At 50.1% G+C, this 27,664-nt stretch overlaps 1 protein-coding gene across 1 annotated transcript; it reads left to right on the top strand.

Annotated features, from left to right (window-relative positions):
- The first annotated feature begins 407 nt into the window (after window positions 1-407).
- On the top strand, window positions 408-27,074 carry ADGRD2 (adhesion G protein-coupled receptor D2). Its single transcript, XM_064171051.1, has 26 exons — window positions 408-470; window positions 1,991-2,068; window positions 2,157-2,220; window positions 2,893-3,123; window positions 3,858-4,511; window positions 5,125-5,223; window positions 5,660-5,745; window positions 6,134-6,418; window positions 7,755-7,866; window positions 7,953-8,087; window positions 8,345-8,465; window positions 9,723-9,828; window positions 10,087-10,142; window positions 11,270-11,396; window positions 11,511-11,614; window positions 12,282-12,384; window positions 12,964-13,117; window positions 13,973-14,106; window positions 14,727-14,842; window positions 16,489-16,609; window positions 21,529-21,570; window positions 21,785-21,838; window positions 22,188-22,332; window positions 22,885-22,943; window positions 25,802-25,832; window positions 26,851-27,074. The coding sequence occupies exons 2-26, from the start codon at window positions 2,021-2,023 to the stop codon at window positions 26,964-26,966; spliced, it is 3,303 nt and encodes a 1,100-aa protein (XP_064027121.1). The 5' UTR covers window positions 408-470; window positions 1,991-2,020; the 3' UTR covers window positions 26,967-27,074.
- The last annotated feature ends 590 nt before the right edge of the window (window positions 27,075-27,664 follow it).

Here is a 27,664-nt window from a genome sequence, read left to right as displayed (position 1 = left end):
TGTGAGGTGGGGAACACTGCTGGCCCACGGAGGTGTCCTGGGCTCTCCAGCCTTCACATACTCCCCAGGGCATCTGCGGGTCAGGGCTTGAGGAAACGCCAGAATGCTGAAGCCACTCTGAGGAAGCTGCACCAGGGATGTGCTGGGGGTGTCCTGCAGAGCTTCTGCTGGTTTGCCTCCGAATTCCAGCCGCGTCCCTGCTCATTGTATCTCTCTGATCTTTCATTCGTTGTCCTTCTAGACGTCTCCTCCAGAACTGACCTTCCTCACCTGCACTCCTGAATACGCTGCCTTAGATTCCTGCTACTGCGAACATCGCCGGGAACTCTGCCACTGCTTGTTTTTTCTGCCAAGACCACGTGCCAGATTTCCTGGGAAGCTTTACTGGGGGCTGCCATGGAGAAGTGATTGCCCGGGAAGAAGATCTCCAAGCTGCTAACACTGGAGTAGGGACAATTGTGAGCCTTCGGGTGAGGACCGGGAGGAGTCGTCCCGGGATGGGGGTGTGGGTGCAGAGTAGGACTGCAGAGTGAGGGCATGGAGTCGCGGTGCGGGGAAAAGCATGGGATGAGGGTGCAGAGGGAATCGGCCCAGCCTGCGCCCCGCAGGGCTGCTGCCCATCTCCGTACCTAGCCTAGATGAGCCTCTGTGCGGGCATGGTGCGGGGAACGGCAGCTCGCAAGGTCCGGCGCTGGCGGTGCGGAGGAGGCGCGGAGCTGCGAGGGGCTGCGAGGGACTGCGAGGGGCAAGGCGGCCGGCACCGAGGGGCTGCTGAGCGGTGGTGATGTGCGGTGCGGAGAGCAGTGTGCAGAGCGGAGTGCAGAGCGGGGAGCGGTGCCGCCGCGGGAGCTCAGCCGGCACCACCCGCGGAGCTGCAGGGCTGCGCCAGCTCCCGCTGCCAGCCCGGTGCTCGGGCTCGTCCCACCGGCGGCTGTGCTGGGCGAACCCCCTCCCCTGGGCTTCCCGGCGTCTCATTGTCTCCGGCTGGGTCACCGAGAAGACCCCAGTTGGGTCACTGGGAAGTCCTTGACCCTCTTTTTTCGGCCAAGACTGTACTCCAGATTTCCCGTGGTAACATCTCCAGGGTTCTCCGTGGAGAAGGGAAGACCTGGTGCCGTAGGCACAAGCCGAGGAGCAGGAGGCTGGCCCTGCTTCCCACCGGTCAGACGAGCGCAGAGCCAAACGCCCTTCTGCCGAGGACCCGAGGCCGTGTTCATTGTGCGTAAAGTCACTGCTGAACTTTGAGAGGCTGCTTTTGAATGTATCTAAGGCCTCCTAAGTCCCTTAGCAGCGAAGTGCCTCAATGTGTGTTTTTACTGTAGGACAGCCCAATCAAGAGCAAAGAGATTACTCACGGCTGGCAGAGCCAGTGCCCAGAGACAGCTTTAGCACTTGTTTGCGTTGGAGAGCACATTGCCAGTTTCCATATTTGCATCTTTACATACCCTGATCTACAGCTGCGCTGGGCGCTACAGGGCTCACACTCCAGCCTTATCTCCGCCGGCACAGAGGTGCTGCAGCTGAGAGCTCACAGGAGAGTCTCGGTGTCGGGACGGCTCCGCGATACTGAGCTGTGCGTCTGGGCACTGCTTATGGATTTGTCTGCAGGATCTGTTCTGGAGTTGTATTCATGAGAGCATTAAAGGGAGTAAGAAAAGCTGCCAGCGATGCGACACTGCTCACAGTGGAGTTTGTAATGGCTTTTTTATTTAGTTAACGTGGATGAAGAGGCTCTGCTGGCTTGGCTGTATTAATATCACACATCTGTATGTGTTTTATGATTAATTGTTCTCTATCCTGGAAACAAATGTTAAAATGATACCTTAAGCTCTTCAAGAAGAACTGAGAATTGTTTTGATAGTATGGGTATTCCAGAGGGAATTGCTGCTTCTTTTTTGATTGAAAGGAGGAAATCAGAACCGAGCACTAGCTTTCTGCAGAATGCTTCTGTCTCTGCTATACATCTCTAGCAATATTTTGTTTATTCTAGCAAAGGGTGAAAGCTTTCCAGCTGGTCAGCATGTTTAGGAGGGACTGGAGACCTGATCCTTGGTTCTTCAGCTTTCTGGTGAGTTTTATCAGTAATTTTTATATTTTGAGCATTTGAGATAATATTAATGCTTAATATGAATGTTGCAACACCTCCTCTCCAACAGGTCAGTAGTCTGTCCAGGAGTCTCTTTGCCTTTGCAGCCCTTGCCAAGAACCAGACTTCTAAAGGTTAGTGTTTTCATCAGCACTTCTGTATATTTTTGCAAGCAATATTCAGCACAGAGATACAAGGCATTAGAAAAGTATCCAGTGGCAGAAACAAAGGTAAAGAAACTCTTTCTGCTATCCTATTCTGTGTTTGGAATTATATTTTTATAGCTAAGCTCAGCTGACTATGAAATGACTGTCTGCCATCAGGTAAGTACTGCTCAGCTACTGGTCTTTGTGCCACTGCAGCTGCCAACAAAACAGATTATTTCATGCCTGCAAATTGGATCTGCAAGTGCAGAAGCTGTTAGGAGCTGGCAAGCAGGGATCAATGAGAAATTTTGCTTTGTGTAACTACATTGATCAAGCTGTTACCACCCTGAGGGCAATCACTGTGTGTACCATAGTGAGCTTTTTCTTTGGACTGAGCTTGCCATGATTTTGCACATTGTAAAGTGTGCAGCTCCAGCCTTTGGCCAGTGATTCAATCTGTGAGCACACTCACAGATGTCCAGTATAGGTTCTGTCACCCTGTGCCCCCTGAACCTCCCAAAGTGTCCTACCGTCAGCTCCTCCCAGGTGCACCAGGCAGCATGTGTAAATGCTGCAGGATTCTGCGCCTGAAGTGTATGTGGCACTGCAGTGCATTGGGAGAGGCTTTCTCTTCTTCACACTGTGTATGTCTCTCTGCAGGTTTTGCTCCTGTTACAATTGAGACCTCAAGACACATGTATGAGTATGTAACCACTGCTTTAGACTGGTGGCATGCAGACAGATACTGCGAACAACACTTTGCACAGTTGCTTTCTGAACCCCAGGACGGTGAGCGAAAGGCCTTCAGTGCACTGCTGCAGTCCCACCACATTAGGGGTTCTGTCTGGCTCAGAGAAAGGGATGATGTCCTGCACAAGTCAAAACAGAGACGTGAGTATAGAAGGGCTTGGAGATAAGTTCACTTCTGGACCTTTTTAATTCTGAAAAAAGTAATCTGACTGGAAAAGTTGTCACTTGTCTTTTGCTGTCACTGTGGTAAACCCTAGGACCTCTAGTCCCAAACTGGAACTTGCAGCATGAACAACAGTGATGCCAGCACTTCAGCTGGTCACTGCCCAGATTTTTTAATGCATTACAATGGAATAGAGTTGCAAAGGGGTTCCTCTGTTCCATCCCTCAGTACCATCTCCCTGCAAGGCAGGTCTGGATTTCCTCAGCCTTGCTATTTGTGACCTGTAGGTCATACAGAACAGTGGTGGTAGAGGCAGGAGCAGAAGAATGAGCAGATCCCAACAGCAAAGCACCACAGATGCCCTCAAAGGTCTTATTTGACTATGGCCTTGGCTGCTCTACATGGGATGCTTGGAAACATGCTGTTCCTTCTGTATTCATTGTTTGCAATCATATTTACTAGAAAAAAGACATTTCTGGAAATGACTCTTGCTGAAATGATGCAGTCTCAGCTTGCCTGCCTTCCTGATTCCCTCCAGACACAGGGGAAGCAGGAGCTTCGCTGCATGCTCACAGGATGTGCCTGCCTGCAGAGTCCCTGAGTTCTAGCTTGAGTAGGAGGCAAATGAAAGTGATGGTTTCCTCTCAGTGGAAGAGGAGCAGGCTTTACCCCATGCTTCTTCCTTTATACTGGCTGCAATTTCTCTTTCTAGGAAATCACATTGTGCCAGTGTTGGTGTTTGGAGGCAAAACAGACACAAAATACGCAAAGGTGCTCTCTGACTTCCCAGCACTGCCTGCTGTCACAGCCTGTGCCCACCTCCAGTGGGACACCAGCACCCAGGAGATTGCTACCATCTTCTCCTATGCGGTGCCAGCTTTCATTAACGAGTTCCAGCTCCGAGGGTTTGTTGATGAGGAAGGCTTTGTTCGATTTGCTCTCATAGTCCATGAGCACCATTCCCCATACCTGCCTGTGTTCCGTGCTGATGGGCAGTGGCATCACTTCTGCGTGACCTGGCAGCAGGAAAATGGGACCTGGGCTGTCTATGCCGATGGCAAAAGGAGGGCATCTGCTAGCGGTTTGTGTGCTGTGAAGCCCTCTGCCCCCCAGGCTATCTATGGCCAGGGGACTTTCATAATTGGCCAAGATCAAGATTCCCTGGGGGGCACCTTCAGAGAGAAAGAGTCCTTCAGTGGGAACATCACTGACTTGCACATCTGGCAGAAAGTCCTCAGTGCAGAGCAGATTGAGAAGGTTCGGTCGTGCTGGGTGGTAAAACAAGACCTTGTATTTGAGTGGAACTCAAACGCTTTGGAGGTTGAAAGCTCTGTTCAGGAAGTGACAGCACAGTTTCTCTGCCCAGGTAAGGCTCATTGTCCTCACTGCTCCAGCTCCCTTCTGCAGTGGTGGGTCAGCACACAGGGATAGTACAGGGAGCCAGTTCCATCCATAGAGGAACTTTGGTGCAGTTTGTGGAATGATGCTTCTGTTGGGGAAGGAAAGCAGAAGCACATTCGGGGCTGAGCTGAGCAGTTTACAATTTCACTTAAAAGCCTAGTCATCACTAAACCCTTGCTCACTGCTTGCAAGCAGAGCTGTCCTGGCCTAACGACAGACTCTCTCTTCTACTGAGAGATGTGGCTTGCTTGTTGGCAATCCTGTTCCCTGGGGTTTGCATGCCTGATCCTTCAGCACCCGGCTGGGAGGAAGGATCCAGTCTCTTAGCCAGACTGTCATAGCTTTGCTGATAAATCATGAACTCAGGACCTGGCACTGCCACCTCTTCCAAGTTCCTTCTGAGGAGAATTTTCCAGGCAGGTCAGGAACAGTTTCTGTGCTCAGTTCCTGTTCTGCTTTGTCTCAGTCTATAGCTTTAGCCTTCACAGGATTTTCAGATTGCTTGCAGGAGGCATGATACCTGCTGGGGATGTTGTATCTCTGGGGGTCTCAGACCTGTTCTTTGTGTGTTTCCACAGGACCTGTTGAGGAATGCCCAGTGTTTGAAGTTGGCAGCAGTGGATTCAGTTACACATCTTGCTCGCAGTCTTTGCCTTTTCTCTGTGGCTACAGAAAGGGTACAGTATCTGTTATTTATTTATTCATTATTCCCATAGCATTCACTCCTGGAGGTCCTGCCTAGGTGATGAGGAGACCTTGTGCCTGCTCTGAAGAGACCATATGCAAAACCTACTGTAGCTGTGACTTCGCTTCAGTCTTGTGCACTCTGATGGCTGTTTAGCTGTTCTCCAGTTAAGCAATGGTTCCACATGTTACATGGCTTCTGGTGCAGCTTTGTAGAGTGCATTCCAATCTAGGCTTATCCAGACTGGTGGGCCAGGGGCACATGTGGTGAGGTAAGGAAGAAGTGTTAGGCAGTGTCTCCAGATGGGATTTTGCAGTAGAAATGAAGTACAGCACGGCTGTGAGGTCTCATGCTCTTGCCTGCACTACAAACCTACCCACTGTGCTACTGAACCCCACAGCATGCTTGTGAATTTGTTTTATTCTCAGAGGCATATCAGCAGCTGCAAAAAGCTCAACTGGGATCCAGCTGCTCGCTTGTCAGCCATGTGAACACGCTTGCAGACAGGACCATGGTGAGTCCTGCAGCCCCAGCAGCAGCAGCTAACACCAGGAGCAGGCAGGAGCTGTTGTGGTGAGCTTGCTGGCACCTACTGGTGTTTGAGTTCACTTTGCCAGCAGTTATGTCTGTGGCCTTTTTGGAGCTGCTGTAGAAGAGTGTGACCAATACAGCTGTAACTTATTCTGTAATCAAACAAGTAAAGTCAGCTTAAGTCAACTCATCTTGCTGAGGTTGAGACACTGGGCAAGAGCATTCAAAATGTCAGGGTATATCTCAAGATATGCTTGGTTGGCCAGACAGGTGTCCTTAGACCAGTGAGGGCATGCAGGGCACTGCCAAGGCATAACTGATGATCAGTCAGAACCAGGGCTCTGCACTGAACTCAAACATCTTTTCCACAGCAGATTCCTGACAGTACTTTCACAAGTGATCTCCAAGACATGAACCTCTCTGTTGCTCTTGGTGCTCTTGATGTGTTGGCAACTGTTCTGAGGGAAGGAGAGACACCTGTGCTGGAGTCATCTGACCTCCTTGTGGTGCTTCAAACACTAAAGCAAGCTTCTCATGTGGAGGTCCAGGAGGGAGAGGAGCTGAAGATGTTGGAGCAGTTGGGCCATTATTACCTGGAAGTGACTGAGTTAATCTTGGCAGAACAGAATGTGAAAACGTGGTCATCAGTCAGCCAGGTAATGGTGTCACCAGCAGCCTGGCTGCTGCGTGCTGCAGCTGCTCCTCTTGATGTGTGTGCAGCTCCTTGGACCTGCTGTACAACCACAGGCTGGGGCCCTGTCCTTGTCTGGTCGTGTGTAGCCTTTCTGGGTGTGTTCTGAACACAGTGAGAAAATGCTGCAAGCATGGGCACTGGCCTGGGCCTCTTTGCCAGCTCAGCTAAGGGCTGGCTGCCTTTACTCTTGCCTCATATGTTGGAGGCGAGAACTAATTCTTCTGCAAACAAGTGCTGTCAAGTGGTGTCTTCGTTGCCAAGCCCTCCAGTGGTTGTCTCAGCCCTCGTCAAGCTCCTCCAATTTGACAGCCTGAATGTACAGGATTAGCCACAGTTCCCAGATTCCCAGTGCTTTGTCGATTCCTTGCTCCCACATCCCGCTGTCTCTGTCAGGGCAATGCCCTTCCCTTCATAGTCTGTTGTACTTTCCACGGGTGGGCTGCCAAGGAGCTATCTGCCATCAGCCCCCATGCTGTTCAAAACACCATCAGGCTTTGTGTGAGGCATTTCCATCATCTCAACCCCTTTAGGGTTTTCTCCATCAGCTTCTTCCCTTCTCACGTGGGTCTTTTGTGTCTGTTGTATGGTCTACACTCTCCACCTGTCGCTGGGAAATGTGTGACAGTGTCTGGCCTGGCCAGAGCTCCAGGAACCAAGCCAGAGACCTCCAGAGATGAAAGGATGCTGAATAGTTCAGAGTTTACCTCATCACTTAGAGTTCCTTAGGTCTCCGTGGCCACAATTACTCACTGCTTCTTGATAGTGGCATAGACCCAGCTCTGGCCCAGCATAGCTGGCACAGTGGTGCAGAGATATCTGGTGAAGGAGAGAGAGTTGCAGCTCATGTACTAAGGGGGTGGCACTTGTGCTGCCCAGCATATGCAGGGCTTTAAGGAATGGGGCCAGTCTCCCACTGCCCTTCCAGCAGTGGACTCTATTTCTGGGTGGAACCTCTTCCAGGAAGAGAGGATGGTTGATCTACAGCTTTGCAAAAACCACAAGCCAGGTTCCAAAACTCTACTTTCTTTCTAGGAGCTTATTTAGTTCTTTATTTCCATACTGGCTTAATGGCTTTTTACAAAACCAGCAAGTTTCCCTCATTGCCAGGTTTCTCTCCTTGCTGAAGGAGCCAGGAACATGCTCTAGTGAAGAAAGCAAAGAAAAGCAAAAGCCTTGAGTTCCAACTTCTCTTTTTCTGCAGAGGGCCAAGTGTTTAAGAAAACTTCTGTGACGTGTGGGAAGTGTGAGCTGGTGATGTAGGTGCTGATTTCCATTGCTCTCTCTTTCTCTGTTTGCAGGTTATTGGAGGGCCCATGGCTGTTGTTGAGCTCTGTGACAGAATGATGTCACATTTAGCACCACTGCTGACTTCAGAGAGGAAAAAGATCACAATCCAGCGTAGGAACATTGGTGAGTGGCACTGCCAGAGATGGGAAGGGCATCTTACTGGGAAGTAGGGAGAACCCCCAGTCAGTCCTGATTTTACATCTCTGCAGGGATAGAGGTCAGAAAGCTGGAGCTGAGCACACAGGAGCTGAGCAGTGAGGCATACCTGGTCCAGAGCCCTGAGAAAGGAATGCATGACTTCATTGAAGTTCCTGCTGAAGAAATACAAAGACTAAATGCCAGAAGTAGGTTGTCATACCCTGGGTCTCCCGTTGGCACTTCTGCAGCATCTTCCTTAAGGGCATGAACTCTTTATCCTGCACACATGAAACCTGGAGAAGTGTAGGGATAAAAAAGAGATGGGCTGTGGGGGACCTCCAGAGGCCTGCAGGATGTACAGGCTCTCTACAGACACAGTTTGGAGCTGTAGCTAGCCTGGACCCCAAGTATCACACCACCAGATTAGGGCAGTGATGCTGAAGCATGTATTCTATCCCTCCAGGTCTTCAGAGAGTCATGTTGAAGAACATGTGGTTTGGCTACAGCTCCCTGCAGCGCAGCCTGTCTGGTGCTGGCAGCAGCACTGTCTCCCGGGACATGGCTGCCTCTGACAGTGGACAGAAGTGAGTGAAAAGAAACCAGGGTTGCTCCCTTAGCACCACAGGAGAATTCATTTTCAAGTCTGTGTTGAGTTTCTCAGTGCCTCTGTTTTGGAGTCAGCTCCCCTCTGCTCCATCTCATCCTGTTCATCTCTGCATTTGGAGACTGAACAATGTAAAGGAGATCCCAAGTCAGTGCTTGAGCTGTGCCATGTGGCCAACAGGATTTGAGAGGTGAATGTTCCCCTGTACTTGTCACTAATGAGTCCACACTTCAGATACTTTGTTCAGTTTTGAGCCCCTCACTACAGGAAGAATGTTGAGGCACTGGAGCATGTCTGGAGGAGGGCAAAAGAGCTGGCGAAGGTCTAGAACACAAGTCTTGTGAGGCCCACCTGAGGGAACTGGGGTTGTTTAGTTTGGAGAAGAGGAGGCTGAGGGATCTCTAAAGCACCCTGAAAGGAGGCTAGAGTGAGGTGAGCATTCGTCTCTTTTCCCAGGTAACAAGTGATAGGATGGGAGGAAATGGCTTCAAGTTGCACCAGGGCAGGTTTAGGTGGGATGCTAGGAAAAAATCCTCCTCTGAAAGGGTGGTCAAGCCCTGGAACAGGTCACCCAGGGAACTGGAGTCTCCACCCCTGGAGGGACTGATAAACCACGTAGATGCAGTGCTGAGGGACATGATTCCGTGGTGGTCTGGCAGTGCTGCTCATGTGTTTGTGCTTGATCATCTAACAGTTCTGTTCTAAGCCGAGCGATGCTATTGCTCTGTGCACTGCGCTGGCTCTTCTGCGAGCCTCCGGCTGCCCTGAGGTTATCCACCTTGCCGGGGTGGGCTGGGGCTGCTGCAAGGTTCCCTCTGGTTGGGACAGAAGCTGCTAGAGTTGGACTGCCTCTGCAGATGCGGACTGGGAGAGCAGGCAAGAGCAGAGCCTCGCTGCTCTCCCTGGAGGTCTCTGAACACTAGGTGGGGATGGCAGCCCACACATCCAGCCCAGCCGACATGCTACTCCTTCGCTCGGCCCTTGGCTCAGCCATTGCACAGCTCAGCTGCCAACCACTTGGGATGTCCTAGTGCCACATCTATATAGTCACCTCCTGCTGTCACAGGAGAAATAGTTTATTTGCCAGGCCATCTGAGATGCTTTCTTCCCTGTGTCCGGGTCCTTTGCTGGTGGCACTGAAACACTCCAGAAGTGGCTCCAGATCTCTCCAACTGTCCTCTGTAATGTGAGATTCTGTTTTCTCAGCACATCTGGTGATTTCTGCTTTCCCTGACAGGTACATGACCACCACAGTGGGCACTGCTGTGATCTCATCCTCTCTGATCAGTGACTACCAGGAGATCAGCACATCTGTGCGCTACCAGCTGGAGCATCGTGTCCAGGTACCCTGAGTTGGGGCTGTGCTCTCCAGCCACCTCCCTGCCTAGCAGCATTGCTGTACCCAGCCTTGGACCAAGGGCCCCAGAGCTCTTTGGCTTAGGGGTGTCCCATGCCCAAGTTTCTCACCTTGACTCCTGTTTCCCTGGAGAGGTGTGTGTCTTGGGCTCATGGACCTCGTTGCAGCCTTATGAGTGAACTGTATTGGGCTGTGTACTGTGTATGCAGGGCTGTGTGATCTCTTTTTCTTCCTCTGCCTACAGGACCTGCCTGATAAGCTGGTGGGACCCATCTGTGCTTTCTGGAACTTCAGCCTCAGGTGCCTTGTTTCAGTTCAGGTTCCCAAATTTATGAGTTTTATTTCCACTGGAATCCCAAACATAGCAATAGAAATGTAATGGTAAGAGCAGGGATCTGTAACTCTTGCACTGCCTTGCATGCTGGTGTCCTCTATCTGATGGAGTAAAGCACTCTCCAGGGAAGATTTCCTTTGGAAAAATCACTCATAAGCAAGTGACCTTTAATGAGGTATATCCAACTAAAACGGAAAGCCTAGTTAATTATGATTGTTGCCTGCAACAAAGAAGGGTTAGTCCAAGATATATATCCCAACAGACATGCAGGACTCCCAGCCTCATAAATACTGCTTGGCATTGAGATGTGTTTTTGCTGAATGTCACTGAGGTGAGAGCACTGAGGCTGTGATAAATTATGATTGGTAATTAAGTCATTCAAGTGCATCAAGTGCAAAAAGGCTCCTTGGGGGTCCCTGTTTTTAACAAGCACGAATTAGTTTGGGGAAGGCAAGAGGAGGGTGATTTTGCAGAAGTAGAAGGCTGCTGCACAAACAGTTCACTATCCCTGCTCTGAATTTGGTCTTCCCTTGCTGCAGTGATAGGCTCAAAGGGACTGTGCTGCACCTGAGGGCAGAGCTGCCCTGCTCACCCTTGGTTCCTGCACAGTGAATTCAGGCCCAGAACTTTGCTGGCTCCAGACAATGGAGAGCAGTTGGCTGGATACAGGCTGGCTTGTTCTGTAGACCAAGAGTCTGGTGGAGATGCACCACGTAGATGGCCAAGCTGATGCAGGGGGTTAGAGATGCCTGGTCCAGTGATGGTGCCACTGATTGTGCTCTTAAAGGAGCTCTGCCCAGAGCTGTGCAGTTATGAGTTCTGTTCAAAGCAGTGATGGCTGATCTGTGCTTTTCAATGCACACACTAACACTAGACCTGTTTTCTTGTGTGTGCCTGATGCACAATAGGACAAATCTTATGAGACAGGATGAACCAAAGAGAAGCCCATACGAAGCCCTGTCTCTGACACACCTTTCTTCAATTCAACTCTTTCTCTTCTGGGAAGATGAAATTCCCTTAATGCCTTGGCTCTCTGTCAAAGTGGGTAGTAATTTCCACATCTTTTTATCTGGGTTCTTCTGCTGCATGTTAGCCCAGATGATGGTGGGATGTGGTCCACAGCTGGCTGCTCTGTGGTGACATCTCTCCCAGACTCCACTGCCTGTTTTTGCAACCACACCACAAATTTTGCTGTCCTGCTGCAGTTGTACGAGATGCAGGTAAGTGAGGAGAGCCTTTCTCAGCTGTTCTGTGGGATGGACACCAGCACTCAAAGAAGCCTGTGGTTAACCTGGGGAGGTGTTGTTTCTTCTTTTATTTCATGGATGGAGCAGAGGACTGCCAAGGAGGAGGTCACACTGCAGACTTTGACTTTCATTGGATGTGGAGTTTCCTTCTGTGCCTTGATAGTCACCTTCATTTTATTCTTGGCAGTTGGGTAAGAAAAGGCCAGACACTCTTAGCCTTCTCCGTGGTTTTGGCTTGGTTTGTTCATTTCTTTGTTTGACATTTTGTTTCAGACCGAGTATATAAAGGTGTCCTAAGTCAGAGTGGGGTTGTGCAGGCACTCGGGAAGAGGCTGGGGAGCTGCCCTGGTGGCAGAGAGGAGGGAGGTCATCGGCCAGGGAGAGGGTGCAGTTCTGATTGTTTCTGTGGAGATGCTTGTGTGAGCTGAGCACACACCTGAGTGTCCACGGGAAGACTTGTCAGTGACAGCATTTGCTATAAGAGCTGCTCTGCTGGAGTTCACTTGTGTAAAAGAAAGAGAGCAAAGATTATTTATTCAACAACCAACCATTCTGGGTAACTTGGCAAGCACAGAGCTCTGCCTTGTGAGCATGGATCCAGCTCACTCCACCTCCTCCTCACTGCCTGTTCCTTAGAGCACTGGCCAAGGTCTGAGCAGCCATACCCAAGTATGTCTGCAGCACCGAGTGTGCTTGCCCAGCAGGGCAGTCTCTGCCTCGTCGGACTGTTGTGTCACACTGAGTAGCAGAGAGGTCCCAGGTCACCCAAGCAGGTCTGCACAGCCCAGCAATGACTACTGAGAACCTTTGCATCCTTTCAGTTGCCTGAAGCTGAGGGCATTCTCTATCCTTCCTCAGTGTCCCCAAGAACGAACGAACCACTGTGCACAAGAACCTCATCTTTGCATTAGCTGCAGCAGAAGCTTTGCTCATGTTCAGTGAATTGGCCAAGACCAACCAGGTAAGCTCAGAGAAAGTGTCCTGTGCAACCAGCAGGACCAGGGCTGCTCAAGTGTTACTGCAAGGACAGAAGTGTGATCCTTTTTATTAATTACGTGTAACTTGCATCTAGGAAAGAATTGTGTCTCTGTCTGGAGAGTTGTGTGTGCATTGTGCAGTCTGTCAGGAAACTCATCTCTTTTTCTGACAGTTTGTTTCTGACCAAAATATCCTTCAGGAAATGTAAGTACTTAAAAAATGGCAGCAGGCAGTTCAGTCCCTTTCTGTGTCCTATTCCACATCCCAGGGCAGGATCAAGCAGCTGTGAGATGAGAGACCTGCAAGGGAAGTAAAAAAACTGCAGGGAAAAAGTGCTGTTGGACCACTCCTCTGTGGCTTGAGATGGTCATGCAGATGAAATGAGTGTGAACTGCAGCAGCTGGTCTATTCACTTTAAGAACACTTGCTTGTGGGTGTTTCAGTAAATTTCTGTGGGTTCTGCTGCATAAGCTGCAGGTTCCTCTCTTCCTCCTGACCACACACACTCAGAAACTTCTAGAGGCCAAATCCACCTGAAAGATGTCATTTCTCTCCTCTGCAGGTGATATGTTTCACGGTCACTGCTTTCCTTCATCTCTTCTTCATGGCTGCCTTTTCATGGATGCTGGTAGAGGGACTTCTCCTGTGGAGCAAAGTGGTAGCAGTTAACATGAGTGAAGACAGAAGAATGAAGTTCTACTATGTGACAGGCTGGGGTATCTACTGACTTCTATGTGACAGGCTGGGGTATCTACTGACTTCCTGTGTTGGGCACTCAGAAAAACATGTCAGTTTTCCCTCTAGTGAGTGTTTCAATAGGAGAGATTCCAGAAGCTTTGGTTTGATTCAGTAGGAGAAGCAGGTAACACTGCTCTGCAGAGGCTTCTTTGTCCCTATGTGTCAAGTTGCCAGTTTTAGAATGTAAGTTAAAAGGCATTTCTGTTGCTGTGGTTTTGTTGGATTTTTTCCCCCTAAAACCAAGAGTTCAATTAAAGAACAGAAAATAGAGAAGAAAGTTAATGGTGAGTTCTTGTTCTTGGCTTGTAGTAAGTTCTTGTTCTGGGAGAGCATTGCTAGGGTCTGAAAATAATCAAAATATAAATATGGTCCAGAGTAAGTGTCCTTTATTCTAAATGAGCTCTTTAGGGACACAGAATTCATTTGAGTAAGTTGAGTGTTATGTCTGAGAAGAGCCTCTCCATGTCAGTGCTCCTTGCAAAACATACACCTGGACAGCCAGGTCAAATATTTGGGGTTGGTTTATGTCTTTGGTTGTCCATTTTGTTAAAAAAGCAATCTGAGGAGTAAATTGCTTTGATCAGGACTTAGGACTTGGAAAGCTTTATACCTAGGAGAGTGATGCTGACAGCGTATAAATCTGGTCTCACCGAGCTGGGACAGATTTCAGCTGCAGTAAATTGATGTTGCTCATGGGGTTTCAGAGGCTAAGCTGGCTCGTGCTAGAGCGAGTCTGGTCATGGGGGGGTTTGAAGCAATTGTCTAGGGCACAGATGACCTGCATGGGTCACCTCTGCTTTTCCTGGCATTTAATTTGTGCTTTTTTGATGCAGGCCTTCCAGTTGTTATTGTGGGTGTGACTCTTGCAACTTCCTTTAACAAGTATGTAGCAGACGACCATTGCTGGCTGAACATTCAGACCAACGTCATCTGGGCCTTTGTTGGTCCTGTGCTCTTCATCCTGGCTGTAAGTGCCAAAGCCTGCTGGCAAGGTGTGATTGCCTCATGTCTGGGTTTAGGAACCCACGGTCAGGGGTGTCAGCACTTCTCTAAGGGGCTAACCCAGAGGGCTCCTTGTACCTACCTCTTCCATACACTTTTTATTATGCTTTATATACACTTCCACAAAACAAATAATTCCCTTTAAATTCCTTTGATGGAGAAAAGAAATGTGCCTTAAGAAAACTTTGCTGACCAATCCTTGAATTAGCTGCTAAATTTGGAATACAGATAAATGTGTAGGTTGACTGTGACATTGCCTTAACTAAAGGTCTGTGTTTAATATGGGAACATCTATGTCCCTGAGGTACTATCAGTATCATTATACTGCAACACAGCAGCAAAAAAAAAAGTGGAATGTTCAAGGGATCTGGAGCAGACATGGAACAAAGAACCCATTCTGTAGGAGAGGTTTTGAGATAGGTTTTCTGGATTTCACACTTGTGTGGACACAAGAGTGAGGCACTTTACTGACTGCCTTCTCGTGAGCCCAACTTCTGATAGGTATTGAGTTCCCTCAGAAAAGTCTCACCCCACAGGAGCTGAGACTACAGAAGATTCCTGGGTCCAACAGCTTTTCTCTGACAGGTGAACACCTTCGTGCTGTGCCGGGTGGTGATGGTGACTGTGTCCAGTGCTCGAAGGAGATCAAAGATGCTGACACCAAACAGCAGCCTGGAGAACCAGATTGGAGTACAGATATGGTGAGCAGGGAAGGGGCTGTTTTCCAGCTGTGGCTGCTCTGCCTATGAAATGGTGGAATTACTGCTAAGCTGGGAGTCTTTGTTTGGCAAAATGAAAGGCCATGAGTTGGGGCAGTCAGGAAAGAAAGGGTTTTCTCCTCCAGAGTAAGTGAGCATCAGCCAAAGGCAGTCTGCTCTATTGTCTGAATGATACTGAGAAGCCCAGACAGTGCTTTCAGCTTGGGCAGCCTGGTGCTGGACTCCCATGTCTGCACTCACAGTCCTCATTCTCAGTACATTGGGACAGGAGACCCTTGGCAGAACCTACTGAAATCAAGGCTACCTGGGCCTGTTGGCATCACTGGAGCATCAGTTTGGGTCTGGGAGTGGCCAGTGTATGCGTCTCTCTCATCTGCAGTGGTGCCAGTGTGTGTAAGAGCACGTCTCACATCACCAGGCTGTCTGCCCCTTCCCTAACATCAGCTCACCATGATGGCAGGCATGCAGGTGTCCTCACCACAAGGAAAAGAGGAAGCAGCCTGGGGGGTTTCAAGGAACAACTGGGTGCCTAGTTTCCATGGAATTTTATGGAGCTCTGAGCTGCAGAAGCAGCTCCTCTCCACTTCACAGAACCTTACAGTTTGAAGAGGTCATAACTAAATTTGTCCCACAGCCATTCCATACTTAGCACTTGTGTGTGCCCCACAGCAGGATGCCAGCTGTAGGGAGTGCAGGGGTTTGCACTACTTGCCATTGTAACAAGGACTTTCTAGATGAGTTTGGGATTTGGTGAACTGAAATTGGTGGGGATTACATACATGAGAAAGGAGAGGTGGTGTGGACTTCTGTAATCAGTTGGTGTAGAGAGACCTCCAAAAAACTGCTGCTTGAGTCATTACTTTATCATCCTCTGTGAGTCTTTATTGTTGTTAGCTGGCGCCGGGTACCCCTGCTAGACACGCATTGTTCCGCTCTATTATAAATAAGTTTCCCCAAATTTACAGAAGCATGAAGATAGGGCATTGCTGCAGGGCATGGTGACACCCATATGCTAATAAAACAAACACACAAGCCCTCCTTGTAGCAGAAATTTGGGGGAAATAGCTGTTTTTTCATGGCTAATGACGTCAAAGCTATCCCTTCATGCTAACTCAGTGATAAATGAGGAGCAGGGCTGGCACACTGGGGGCTGGGAAGTGAGATGTTTGGTTCCCCCTCCCCTTAGTTATTTTGTTTGCAGAGGAATTTGTTCCATAGCTACCATCTTGGGTGCCTCTTGGTGGACACTTTATCTGAAAGGCACTTGCTGGGGGAGGAGAATGTCTCCAGCATGGAGGCAAGGAAAGTTTCTTCTAAACTATAACATACAGGCTAAGGTGCTCCTAAACCTGTGACGCTCTATTCAGGGCAGATCCATTCATGTGCTCTGTTACCCAGTGCAGATGCCCCATGCGGATCATGATGAGACCCAGGGCAGGGTCTGCAGAGCCAGGAAGGAGATTTGGCAGGCTGGAGTGCTTGGTCAGGTCACCCTGGACTCAAGGGCTTGGGGCATGACAGGGAGCTATGCAGAGATCGGATGGCTGGGAGGTGGGTACCAGGTACCAGTGCACAATGTTTGGGCTTTGAAATGCACCCAGGTAACTCTGAGCTTTTCTTCCTGACAGGGCCACAGCCAAGCCTATCCTGGTGCTGCTGCCAGTGCTGGGGCTGACATGGGTGTGTGGGGTCCTTGTCCACCTCAACATCTTTTGGGCCTATGTTTTCATCGTACTGAACTCCCTCCAGGTGAGTCCTGTGCCAGGTGGCACAGCTGAGCAGGTATCTGCAGTTTCTCATGCTTCAATGTACTGTACCTGTCCTCATCCTCAGGGACATTCGTCAGCTCTGAAGGCCAGCCCATCTTTCCCAAGCTGCTGTGCTGTTTTGTCTGAGGAAACTATTTTCATGCTCCCAGGTTATGAAATACAGCCCTGGAGACCTTGTTTATCTAATGGCCCTTCAGCACCAATCTCTGGAGGATCTGAATGGTGCCACAACTTTCCAGTTCAAATATTGTTTCTCATGTCAAATTTTCTGACATTAGTTTGGTTTCAAAATGACACTTCCAAACTGACATGCTTGTAGGGAACTTCATTACAGTTTGGATTTGGTCATTTAATGGATATTTCAGATGGTAACTGTCCAGTTTAATGGGACAGATGTCCTAGATGCTATTTGAACCCCATTCTTACAAGGAAGAGATGTGCTGTGTATGTCAGCATGACTATCAGAATAGAGCTGTTCATGGAGAGTGTCTCAGAGGACACTTCCAGTCATAGTGTGCTTGATTACTGCTTAGCTGCTGTGTGTTCTGAGATGGACGTTTTTCATCTCATTTATGTTCACACATATTGTGAGGTTGTATTCTAAGAACAGGCAGAACCACCTCACCTTTGCCTGGAGGTAGATGAGAGAAGAATAATTAGGAATCAAGGACTGGAAATCTTTACCCCTAAAATCTGTATTGTCTGCAGCCATTTAGCTGCTCCCCAGGGATACTCCTAGTACCTGCTGAGAGGTGCACTGGAATCTGATGGGATGCAGAAGGGTTAGGTAAAACAAATTGTGACATGAGCTGGTGATCAGAACTTCACACAAGGAGACTGAGAGTGTTTGTGCTATTTCTAGCTCTGTCTTGCAAGACCTTGGCTGAGTCATATCATCTCTTTCAAACTCTTCATCCTTTCTCAGGTAGCATCTGCCTACATTTTGAAAGCTGTTTGCTTGCTTTGGTGTCTTTGAGGACCATGGCTGTGACTCCTGAATGCTACCATACTTCAGAGGCATGTTGTTAATATGTTGGTATTAACAAGGATCTGTACAGGACAGAGAGCAGGCCTGTTGTGCACAGCAATACTCAGTATTTGCTTTTAAGTTTATTGGTTTCATTGAAAGATTTTTTTGAAGTGTAACCAGCTTGTGCATGGTTAAGAGAGCAAAGTAAATTGCGTTAGTCAGAGCAGCCAGGAGCACTTCGTTCTGCTCTGAAGCAGGACAGGACCTCAGGACATCTGACACTCAGGGACACATGGTGACAAAAAGTCCCAGAACACATGCTTGCCACCTGTGATTCGCAGCATCACCCCCTTGTTGGCAGAAGCTTTCAAAACCTCGAGAGAAAGCAGCTGTAGATGGAGCTAGAGCAGCACTAACTCCGCTGCTTCCGACACGGGCGGGAGAAAGTGGTCCCGGGGCGATGGTGGGCAGGCAGGTGGTTACGGCTGTCTGGGAGCCAGCCAGGGAGTTCAACCCCTGGGCTAAGCCTGTGCCAGCACAGATAATGCCCGGAGACACACCACCCCCACCCCTCGTCAGGCCTGTCCCTTTGAACAGGATATTCACAGGCATATTCTTCAGAGTGCCTTGCCCAGTTCTGAGGAGCAATTGCTGCTCAGGGAGATCGAAATGAAGAGGATCCTACCCTCAGACTGTTGAGATCCAAAGAGTTCTCCACCATCACCTCCCCTTTTCCTTTGGATTCTGCCGAAATTGGCTCCTTTCACTTAGGAGCAGCAGGGTTCGTGGTGCTTCCCTCTGGCACACTTGGCTGGGTTCAGCGTGGCTTGGCCCAGCTCTCCAAGGGTGAAAGGCAGGCGTTATCACCACGTGCACAAGATGGGTGGCTGCTCAGGGCTGTTCTGCTTGTGGCTGGCGCTGGTCCAGCAGCCGGGTGCTGCTCACGCACATCCGTCAGCTCTCAGATGGGGATGTTCCAAGGCCAGACAAGGGCCACCTCTCCACCATTGAGAATATCAGAAGGATGGCAGGAGGCCTTTTCTAAAGTATAATTAAATACAGCTTCAGTTCTCCTTGCCTGCTCCTGCCACGCTTAGGTTAGGGAACAGGGGAGAACTCACAGCTTACTGCTGTGAGAAGATGAGGTGGGCAGAGCTGCTAACAGCACCAACACCTCTTCAGTCACAAAAGAAAACCCTTTCTCCACCTGGGTGAACTCCAGCAGCAGCAGCCAAGAGGCAGACCAGAGCACAGCATCCCAGCACTCTCCCAGCAGTCTTCCTGTGCCTTGCTTCACTGTTCATGCCATAAAAACATGAGTACATCTATCACACCAGAGAGGCCCTGTTGAGGATCTCAGGTCTGGACAGCCTTCAGGAGAGCAGCTTTTCAGTAGCACTCAGGGCTGCTCTTTGCTCTGCAGCCCAACACTGGTAGAGGAAATCCCACAACCTTCTTGGCTCACTGACTGCTAATACCCCTTGACCATGGCCTGACAATGTCGGTGCCCAACCTCCATGGCTCACTCAGCCTTTGAGTCATCGCTGATGCAGGCAGAGGGGCCATTGGGTGCTGGCTGTTGGTACATGGGTGCTGGGCATGTAAGTTTCTTGAGTGACAAAAATAACACCAGAAGCAAATAAATGCATCCTCTGGATGACACATCCTCTGAGACTCTCGCAAACACAGTCCACCTTGCTTGAGGTGTTTTCTGGATCAGGGTTAACCTTCTTCCCTTGCTTTCTAAGTTATTGCTGCTTATGCTTTTCTTCTTTCTCCTAAGGCTCTGTAGGAGCCGTGGCTGTGTGTGGACAGACAGTCGAGGGCTTGCCAGTGAATATGCTTGTATGATGTTCCTTCATTATCATGTTCAGGTCAGTTTGTAGTTTTACCCCAGAAGAGAAATGCTGGAGGGAAGCTGTGGAGTGGAGAGAAAGCAGGGTTAAAGCCCTCCTATTTCAGCCTCTCTGCTTGCTGTCTTATGGATCACCTTGGAATTTCCTTTAAGGCCAGCCTGCTGCTTCATGTGTGAGCCTTGTGCGGGGAAGTTTTGCCGCTGTGGTTGTTTGTTTGTTTGGCTGCTTTCTGTTTATCTGCGGAAACCAAAGCCTGCCTTCAAGGTTACTCTGTGCGTCGACACCAAGCACGACAGCTCCTTCTCCAACCAGACAGCACTGGAATTCAGATGAGTGACTGAAAAGCAAGACAGCATGGTGCTGTGCCAGAGATGCCTGCCCCATGGGCTGGCAAGCAGGCAGCAGTGCCTGTCAGTGCCTCCAGTTCCACAAGCTGACAAGCAGGCAGCAGTGTTTTTATTCCCTTACTGCAGCCCACAATTCTGGAGGCAGCATGACCAACACCCTGCCAAGCACACAATGGTGGGTATAGGCATCTGATGTTAAGTAGTATAGGTAAAGCTTGTTGGCTCCATTTGAACTTCTAGAGCTGGAAGGATATTTTTGAGGCTGGCTTAGGGCCATCACCAGGACTTTCAGAGCCTTCTCCAGTGAGAGAGTATCAGGAGATGGCACTGGAGATGGCATTGCACCCAGCTGGGTGTGTGAAGCACATGCAGCAGGACAGAACTGTGGGTCTCAGCATGTGCCATGCTCTAGCCTGCAGCCACTTAGTGTCTGTCCCATGGTGAGTGGGGAGCCATGGTCACCAGGGCAGCCAGGCCATTGTGGACTACTCCAGAAGATGGCATGCAGGGAGGGGCATGAGCCGAAACGGGTCCTCCAGAGCCATAGATCCTCTTCCGCCCGCCGCTGCAGCTGGGCCTCCTCTCCTTCCTTGCTCTCCTCCCAGCCGACCTCGCCTCTCCCCCTCCCCACGCTCATCCAGAATGATTCTTTCAAGGAAGACCTGCCTTGGCAGCCCCACCAGAAATCTGGTCTGGGGGAGTGACCAGCATTGCTGGCTGAAGGACAGGTCATGGCACGGCGCCAGGGTACTGCTACCATTGCGCCTGCCAAGAGCTCGCAGATGAAGAGCAAGGCTCATTGAAGACAAGATGGATTGCTTTTCTTGCTGCAGCTGATTTATCTAGCTGCGATAACAAACACCCCACAGATATAACATAAATCTGCTGGGCCAGATAGGGCTGCTTTAAGGCCAAAATCGTTGGTCTGGACTGTAATTAGCCCCAGGCTGTGGCCTCCAGGCAATGCTTACTCTAGCCATGCCCTGGGCACTTTCCTCAAGCACATCCCACAGTGGCCCTGGACATGCAGCTGTGGCCAAGCACTTGGTCATGGCAGAGTGTGTCATTGCTTGCTGGTTCTCAGTGTGTGAACACAACAACATTGGTTTGGTGGCTGAGACTGTGCTGCTGGAACCCCGCTTAAAAGATTGTCCAGACTGGGGCTAAGCAAAGCCTTTGGATCCATACCAGACTGAATTTGGGTCAGAGGGTCCTGTTAATGCTGTGACCTATCACTGCATGGACAAAGGAACTGCCCCTGGCATTGTGCTGCATTTGGTCTGCAGGAGGCTAGTAAAAGCCCATCTGGGGTTAGTGCTGGGTGGAAAGGGAGGTCTGCTTCCCACACTTCAGTTCCCCTGGCAATTAATTCCTGGTGGTTTCTTTTTCTGAGAGCTGAAGGAGGTGTTTCCCAGAGCATTTTGCATGCACGAGTGAATGGGAGTGTGGGAGAGCTTCAGGCTCAGGAAGCTGAGTGTCCAGTGAGAGATGCCTGCTCCACCTGAACAAAATGAAGGGAGAGAAGAAGGAAGAAGAGCTAAGACAGGGAATGCCTCTCCTTTTGAAAAGCATGATCTCAAATAACCTTCCTGCCCACCTATCCCTGACTGTGCAGTTCCCACTGTCTGTGCCTCTTCCCTTAGCCCAGTCCTCACCTATTCTAGTGCCCATCAAACCCATTTCCAGCTGTATATCTCTGACCCCCGTTGTGCTCTCTCCTTTTCAGGGCCTGTACATATTCCTGGTCTATGCAGTCTATAACAGTGAGGTAAGAGATGCCCCTGGCTGAGCCTCAGTCACTCATCTTAGAAACCCTTTATTAGCAGTCGAGGAGGTAGCTGGGTTTTAGTAGGTGCAACAGGCAGCATAGCCCTGACTGTACTTTGGGAATTAGTGGTGGCATTTTCTCCATGGCTTGCTGGAGGATGTCTTGCTCTGTTAAGGATGCTGTAGCCCTCTTTAATACCCTTGCTCTGCTGCAGGTAAGGAATGCCATCCAGAGGATGAAGGACAAGAAGAAAGCACTCTCTTTCACAGTAAGTCACAAAGAAGTTCTGCTGCCCTCTTTGTTCATCATGTACCCACCAGAGGAGGGCCTTAAATCTGTTCTGACTCTTTTGAGGAGATGCTATTGGAAAGAAGTCTTAATTTTTCAGTCTTGTGTATGACAGAGGTTGTCTCTCTTCTTTGCAGTCTTCTTGGAGAATGCACTTTCAAAGATAACCTACACTGATTAAGCATCAGCCTGCTCCGCTAGGGTGGGATGGGAGCCAAAGTCCCAGGGGCTTCATTGCAGATGAAATTGTTCTGTAAAGCTGGGCCTGAGTATAGCAAAGACTTGTGATGCAATTTTCAGTGTCCTGTATTTCTTCCCTCTCATTACAGAACTGCTCTCATCCCACCAACTACTTATCAAGTCCAAGAAACACAACCTCCTGGGAGACAGGGAAACTGAGGCCCTCTGCAGCTGAGAGTGCCTTGTCAAGCACTGTGCAGAAAGACCCTCCAGTGAAGAATATCACCAACAGAGGTAAAGAGGGCTGTGCTGGCTGTTGGCCCACGTGTGATGATACCACAGTAAAATATTATTCTCAAAACTTGGATTTTAGTTTATGTTCCCTTGGCACTGTGCTAGATTTTGCACGGTCTGCCTGTGTGAGCACTTGGGTCTGGTGCTGCAAATGCAGCATGGGATGAAGGATGTCGAGGGAATGCAGAAACTGTGTGCTTGGGGGTCCCAAAGGACTCAAATTCATGCCTGCAGGCTGGCTAAGCACAGAGATCTCACCACCATGTTATGCAGCTTTATATTCTCCTGAGGCAAGAATCCATGGTTGTGTATTAAAATTGATTCTCTGGGGAAGCAGAGGCAAAGGTAGCAGCAGGAGATGGGATTTGCTGCTGCTGGAAAAGAGACGCTGTAAGCTCCAACCAGTCTGCAGGTGGAATCATGCAGGTAACCTAGTTCATTCCTGGTGCTTCAGTGGGAGATACTTAGGGGATGTAAGCACCAAGTTCTTGGTAAAGCATGAGTGTTTCTACTCTCTAATCTCCACACTCACTGTGCTGCTTCACTCCCTAGGAAATTTTGGAGGCAAAATTCCCATGGGGATTTCATCAATTATGTCTCCCGAGAGACCGGTATGTAATGCCTTCTGTTCCTCTTCCACCTTCACTGTACACAGGGTGTAGCAGTTGTGTAGGAAAGGTGTCTGATGGCTCCAGTGAGGGACTGGGACTCAGGACACCTGGTAGTGGTACCAGCTCTGGCTCAGATTCAGTGTTTCTTCTTGAGCAAGCCCCAGAAGCTGCCTGACTCACTCACCCATGCACAAGTGGAGGGCCATGCTGATCCCTTCTGTCCCAGGCTGTTACAGGAGTTGGTGACTGTCAGTGAGGGACCCAGCAGCATGTTAGCACAGCGTCCTCCTGAGGAGTCCAGGCACATGGCCTGTCTGTCAACATCAGGAAGGTTTTGATACACATCCACACCTTGAGTACTGTGTCCAGTTCTGGGCTCCTCAAGTCAAGAGAGATGATGGAAGGTGTCCAGAGGAGGGTGACAAAGCTGGTGAGAGACCTGGAGCACAGCCTTGTGAGGAGAGGCTGAGGGAGCTGGGGGTGTGCAGCCTGCAGAAGAGGAGGCTCAGGGCAGACCTCATTGCTGCCTACAACTAACTGAAGGGAGGACATAGCCAGGTGGGGTTGGTCTCTTCTCCCAGGTAACCAGCAACAGAACAAGGGGACACAGTCTCAAGTTGTGGCGGTGGAGGTCTAGGCTGGATGTTAGGAGGAAGTTGTTGGCAGAGAGAGTGATTGGCATTGGAATGGGCTGCCCAGGGAGGCGGTGGAGTTGCCATCCCTGGAGGTGTTCAAGAAAAGGCTGAATGGGGCACTTAGTGCCATGGATTGGATAGGGCTGGTGATAGGTTGGGCTGGATGATCTTGGAGGTCTCTTCCAATCTGGTTGATTCTATGATTCTATGACTCTTAGTTTATGAAAACATGTACTTGTTATTAGCAATGTATAGATTCAACTCAAATCATTTGAGGCATGTGAGTTTATACCTATAGTGGCCACTCATGGTAGCCAAGTCAGAGGCAATTGGATGTTTGCTTTCTTCTGTAGGAGCGTAGAATGGAGAGCAAGGTGGACTGGCAGGCAAGAGCTCCTGGCCAGTGACATGCCTGGGCTCTTCTGTGAGGACAGGACCTGGTTCAGGAGACAAGTGCATGGTTCTGTGGGCAGCAGGGGAGGAGGCCCCATAACAGCCACTCTCCAGGACAAGAGCTCACCCCTGAGCCAGTATGAAAAGACCTCCACTGCCAGGCCAGGAGAGTGATTGTAGCAGGGCCATACATGAACTGAAGATCAGTGAATTTGAACCAGCAAAGCACCAAGGGGAGGCTGGTAAGGAGCAAGGGACAGCAAATTAAACTTGGGCATCAGGGATTTGCTATCCCTTCACACCCTCACCTGTCCAGGAAGGGCTGGCTGTATCATGCTGCCAGCAAGAGTGAGACTGCTGTTAAGCTCAGCAAGACATGGCTTAGAGCAGGGAACAATTTAAATTTGACTACTCTGATACCACTTCCAACTCCCACTATTGAAATGATCATCAGTCCTTGTGCACTTGACACACAAGTGCTGTAATTTCCTCAGAATAAAATCCAACACTACTTTCATGTGAGTCTCTCACTGAAGGATCTCTCTCTCCCTCTCTAATATTTATCCTTTGAAAACCTGTGTCACATAGACAGCTCTTATTTATCCAATAGATAATACTTCTGTAGCTGGCATATCGTTTTGAAGCCACTCAATAAAATCCATATTTTCATCTCTCATGATTTATATTGTGGTTAATGCCATTCCTCCCCTCCTGCTGAATGCTGACCGGGATTCGTTTGCAGGTGATGCTTTTCTCAGCCAGCCAGGTGCTGGCTGTGTAAACTGGGACCAGAGCTAAGCCCCTGGCACCAGATACGAGATGTGGGCCACAGGGATTAATGCAGGGGCCTGAGTTTCCCAAGGCAGGGAGCATTAGGAGACAGCAGATCTGCTAAATGCCAAGGCCTTGGCATTTCCTAGCAGGCAAAGACAGAAAGCACTTTCCTCCATGTGAGGGTCACCGAGGACTTAGCTGTATCTTTGGTGCTTAAACATTGCATCTTTAATTTCCTTTCTAACACGGATGGAGCAAAAGATGAGGTTGATGCTAGTGATGGGGAGAGGGAGCACAACCCCTCTGCCCAGTGCTCCCTCACCATCAATGCGAGCCCCACAGTGCCAAGCCAGCCAAGGGGGTTTCTATCTGAGCCCCATCTTCACCTCAGAGCTGGTCAGTTCCCTTCAGCTGCTTTCTGTGCTCCTTACGTAAGGCAGTGCTGTTTTCCTGCTCCCTGGCTAAGTGAGTCACGGCACTCACTGGAGGAGCCGAGAATTAAGAATGTCACTGGCAGCTGCACAATGGTTTGGATGAAGAGAAGATGCTACTTTAAAACGTTTGAAAACACTCAAACTGACAAAACACTGAGCGAGTGGAGATACAAACACAGATGAGATGTTCTTTGTGCTTCAGCTTTTTAAAATGTTGTTTGGTGATATTTTTACTGTTGGGCTGGGAGCAGGAATTTCACACCTTGCAGAGCTTTAACCATCACTTTAGCACAGAGTGGGGGCTTGTGTGTGCTCTTTCTACCACAGTACAGGGAGAGAAAGTTCTGTCTCATCTTTCTCCTGGATTTTCCTGTGTTTTCCAGCACGGTGTCTATGCCACTGGGTGACCCCAGGGCTGGAGGGCACCTGGAGAGGGCGTGTGGAGCTGGGTGGCAACTCAACGGCCAGGCACCACTGAGAGGTGCAGCTGAGGGAGAGTGTGGTGTGGCAGCTGGGTGCTGGGGTGCCCTTTCTGGCCCCAAGGAGTGTGGTGGTGGAGGTTGCCAGCAGCAAAACCATCAGACCTGTACTTTCTGCTAACAGATGTTCTCCCCTCTTTCAGGCTGTAGAGCTGACAGCATTCAAATCCTCAGGTAATATTTGCCTGCATCATTGTGTTTAATTTTTGTTACTGCTGATATTGATTTCTGTGGTTGCATGGTGGAGCTGCCCAGAGGGCAGGTGGTTTTTGCTCAGTCCTCAGAAAGTTTTGTTTCCAAACTGCCTGAGTGGGTTCAATCCTGGGCAAGGTTTTGGAAGATCCAGGTTTTTCTGAATAGTTGAGGGAGAGGTGGGGTGTGAAGTCACATCAGGTCTGCCAGTGCTGCCCTTGCTACCTCTGGCTGCATCCCTCTGGTTTCTCCCTGTGTCTCCTCACCTTTCTTGCTGCCCCTGGGCTACTTCCTGGGCACCTCCATGACAGTAAAGCTCCAGGTTGCATGCAGTGAGTACCCAGGGGTATCTGATGCTGAGATGTCCATGTGAGCACTCCAGCACGACCGGTCCTCGAGGCACCTCAGGGACCAGCACACCTTGCTGTTAGGCAAGACCTGGGCTGAATTTAGGGGTGGCAGCAACCCTTTGCTGCCAAAGAGTATTTTGAATCAGCAGCTGCTGGAGAAAGCTCTGGCGGGTGTTAGAAGTGACTTGCTCTCAAAGAGGGGAAGCTGGGGAAGGTGGAGTGTTCAGACGAGGCTGGATTTATGAGCTTTAAAGCAGCCATTTAGCTTCTCCTGTTTCAGGTTGTAGAAAGGCCAATGTCACCATGGAGGTGGGTAGAATTAAAACCAGAAATCCCTCCTAAGCCCCAGACCTCTGCTCAGCTGCAGTGATGAGGAGCTGGCCAGCCGCAGCTCCCTGCTGCCTGCCTGGCTTTGAGCAGGGCACCAGCTGCCCGGGTACAGGCCCAGCTTATTTACTTTCATTTTTGTTACCAACCACCACCAGGTACTCCCAGGGCTCTCGGTGCAGCCTCTGGATGGGGTCACTCAGGCAGGCAGTGCAGTGAATAAGCACCGGGGTGGCTTGATACCAGTTCTTCTGCATTGTTACATTTTCTTTTGTCAAAGCAAGCAGTACATTAGCAGGTGTCTGATCTTGCTCCACATTAAGTGTCTAAGCAGGGCATGCTTAGACTATTTTCCAGACGATGCCACCCAGAAGCATTGCAGCTTTCCTCCCCACAGTGGACACATGAGCAAGGCAAAAACGGTGGCATCTGGGAATAAGAGTGCCGCGGCATTTCAGGCATAGGAGTGGGACCTCAGAGGCAGCAAGACCTACGCCCAGCGTGTGCATTTGTGCTCTGTGCCCCCGCACCCTCACCCTCCCTTGCTCCTGCATATTCCAGGAGCATGTGTCATTAAACTCCAGCTCTGCGAAGAGGGGGTTGTTTAGTTTGGTTCTGTTTCCTCAGGTAAGCCCTTGGTGTGTTCGTGAAAGCCTGGCTCTGCCCAGAGGCAGGTGGGGACGCCGGGCTGGGCGCAGCGCCTGCCGCTCGCCTGCTGCCTGCTGCACCGCGGCCGTGGGAGCAGCCAGCGGGGGCAGGGCAGTGCTGTGCACGGCCACCCTCTCTGCTGACACGGAGAGCACATCCTCGTATGACCCGGGGCCAGGCAGCCCTTGGTTGGGCAGTCCTTCAGCCCGGGGTGAATGAGATCTCCTTGAACCACAAGAGCACTTGTGTAAGGGCAAGCCAGCGTGCGGCAGAGCGCTGGTGCTGGCTGCGCTGCGCTGCTCCGAGGCGCCAGGCTCCGAGACAACAGCTTCCAGACGCTAAACAAAGTAGTACACGGCAGCAACGCCCAGGGTAGTGGTACCTGGAAGACCCCAGGGCAGCTCAGCATTGCACCGGTTCCTGTCTTCACAGCTTGCTCAACAGAGTAAACTGATGCATAGCTTCTGGAGATAACAGCTGCCAGGGGAA

The sequence above is a fragment of the Pogoniulus pusillus genome, chromosome 35 (genome assembly GCF_015220805.1).
Source record: "Pogoniulus pusillus isolate bPogPus1 chromosome 35, bPogPus1.pri, whole genome shotgun sequence".
NCBI classification, from domain to species: Eukaryota; Metazoa; Chordata; class Aves; order Piciformes; family Lybiidae; genus Pogoniulus; species Pogoniulus pusillus.
Note: the sequence above shows the minus strand (reverse complement) of the source record. Positions and strands in the feature narration are given on the sequence as shown.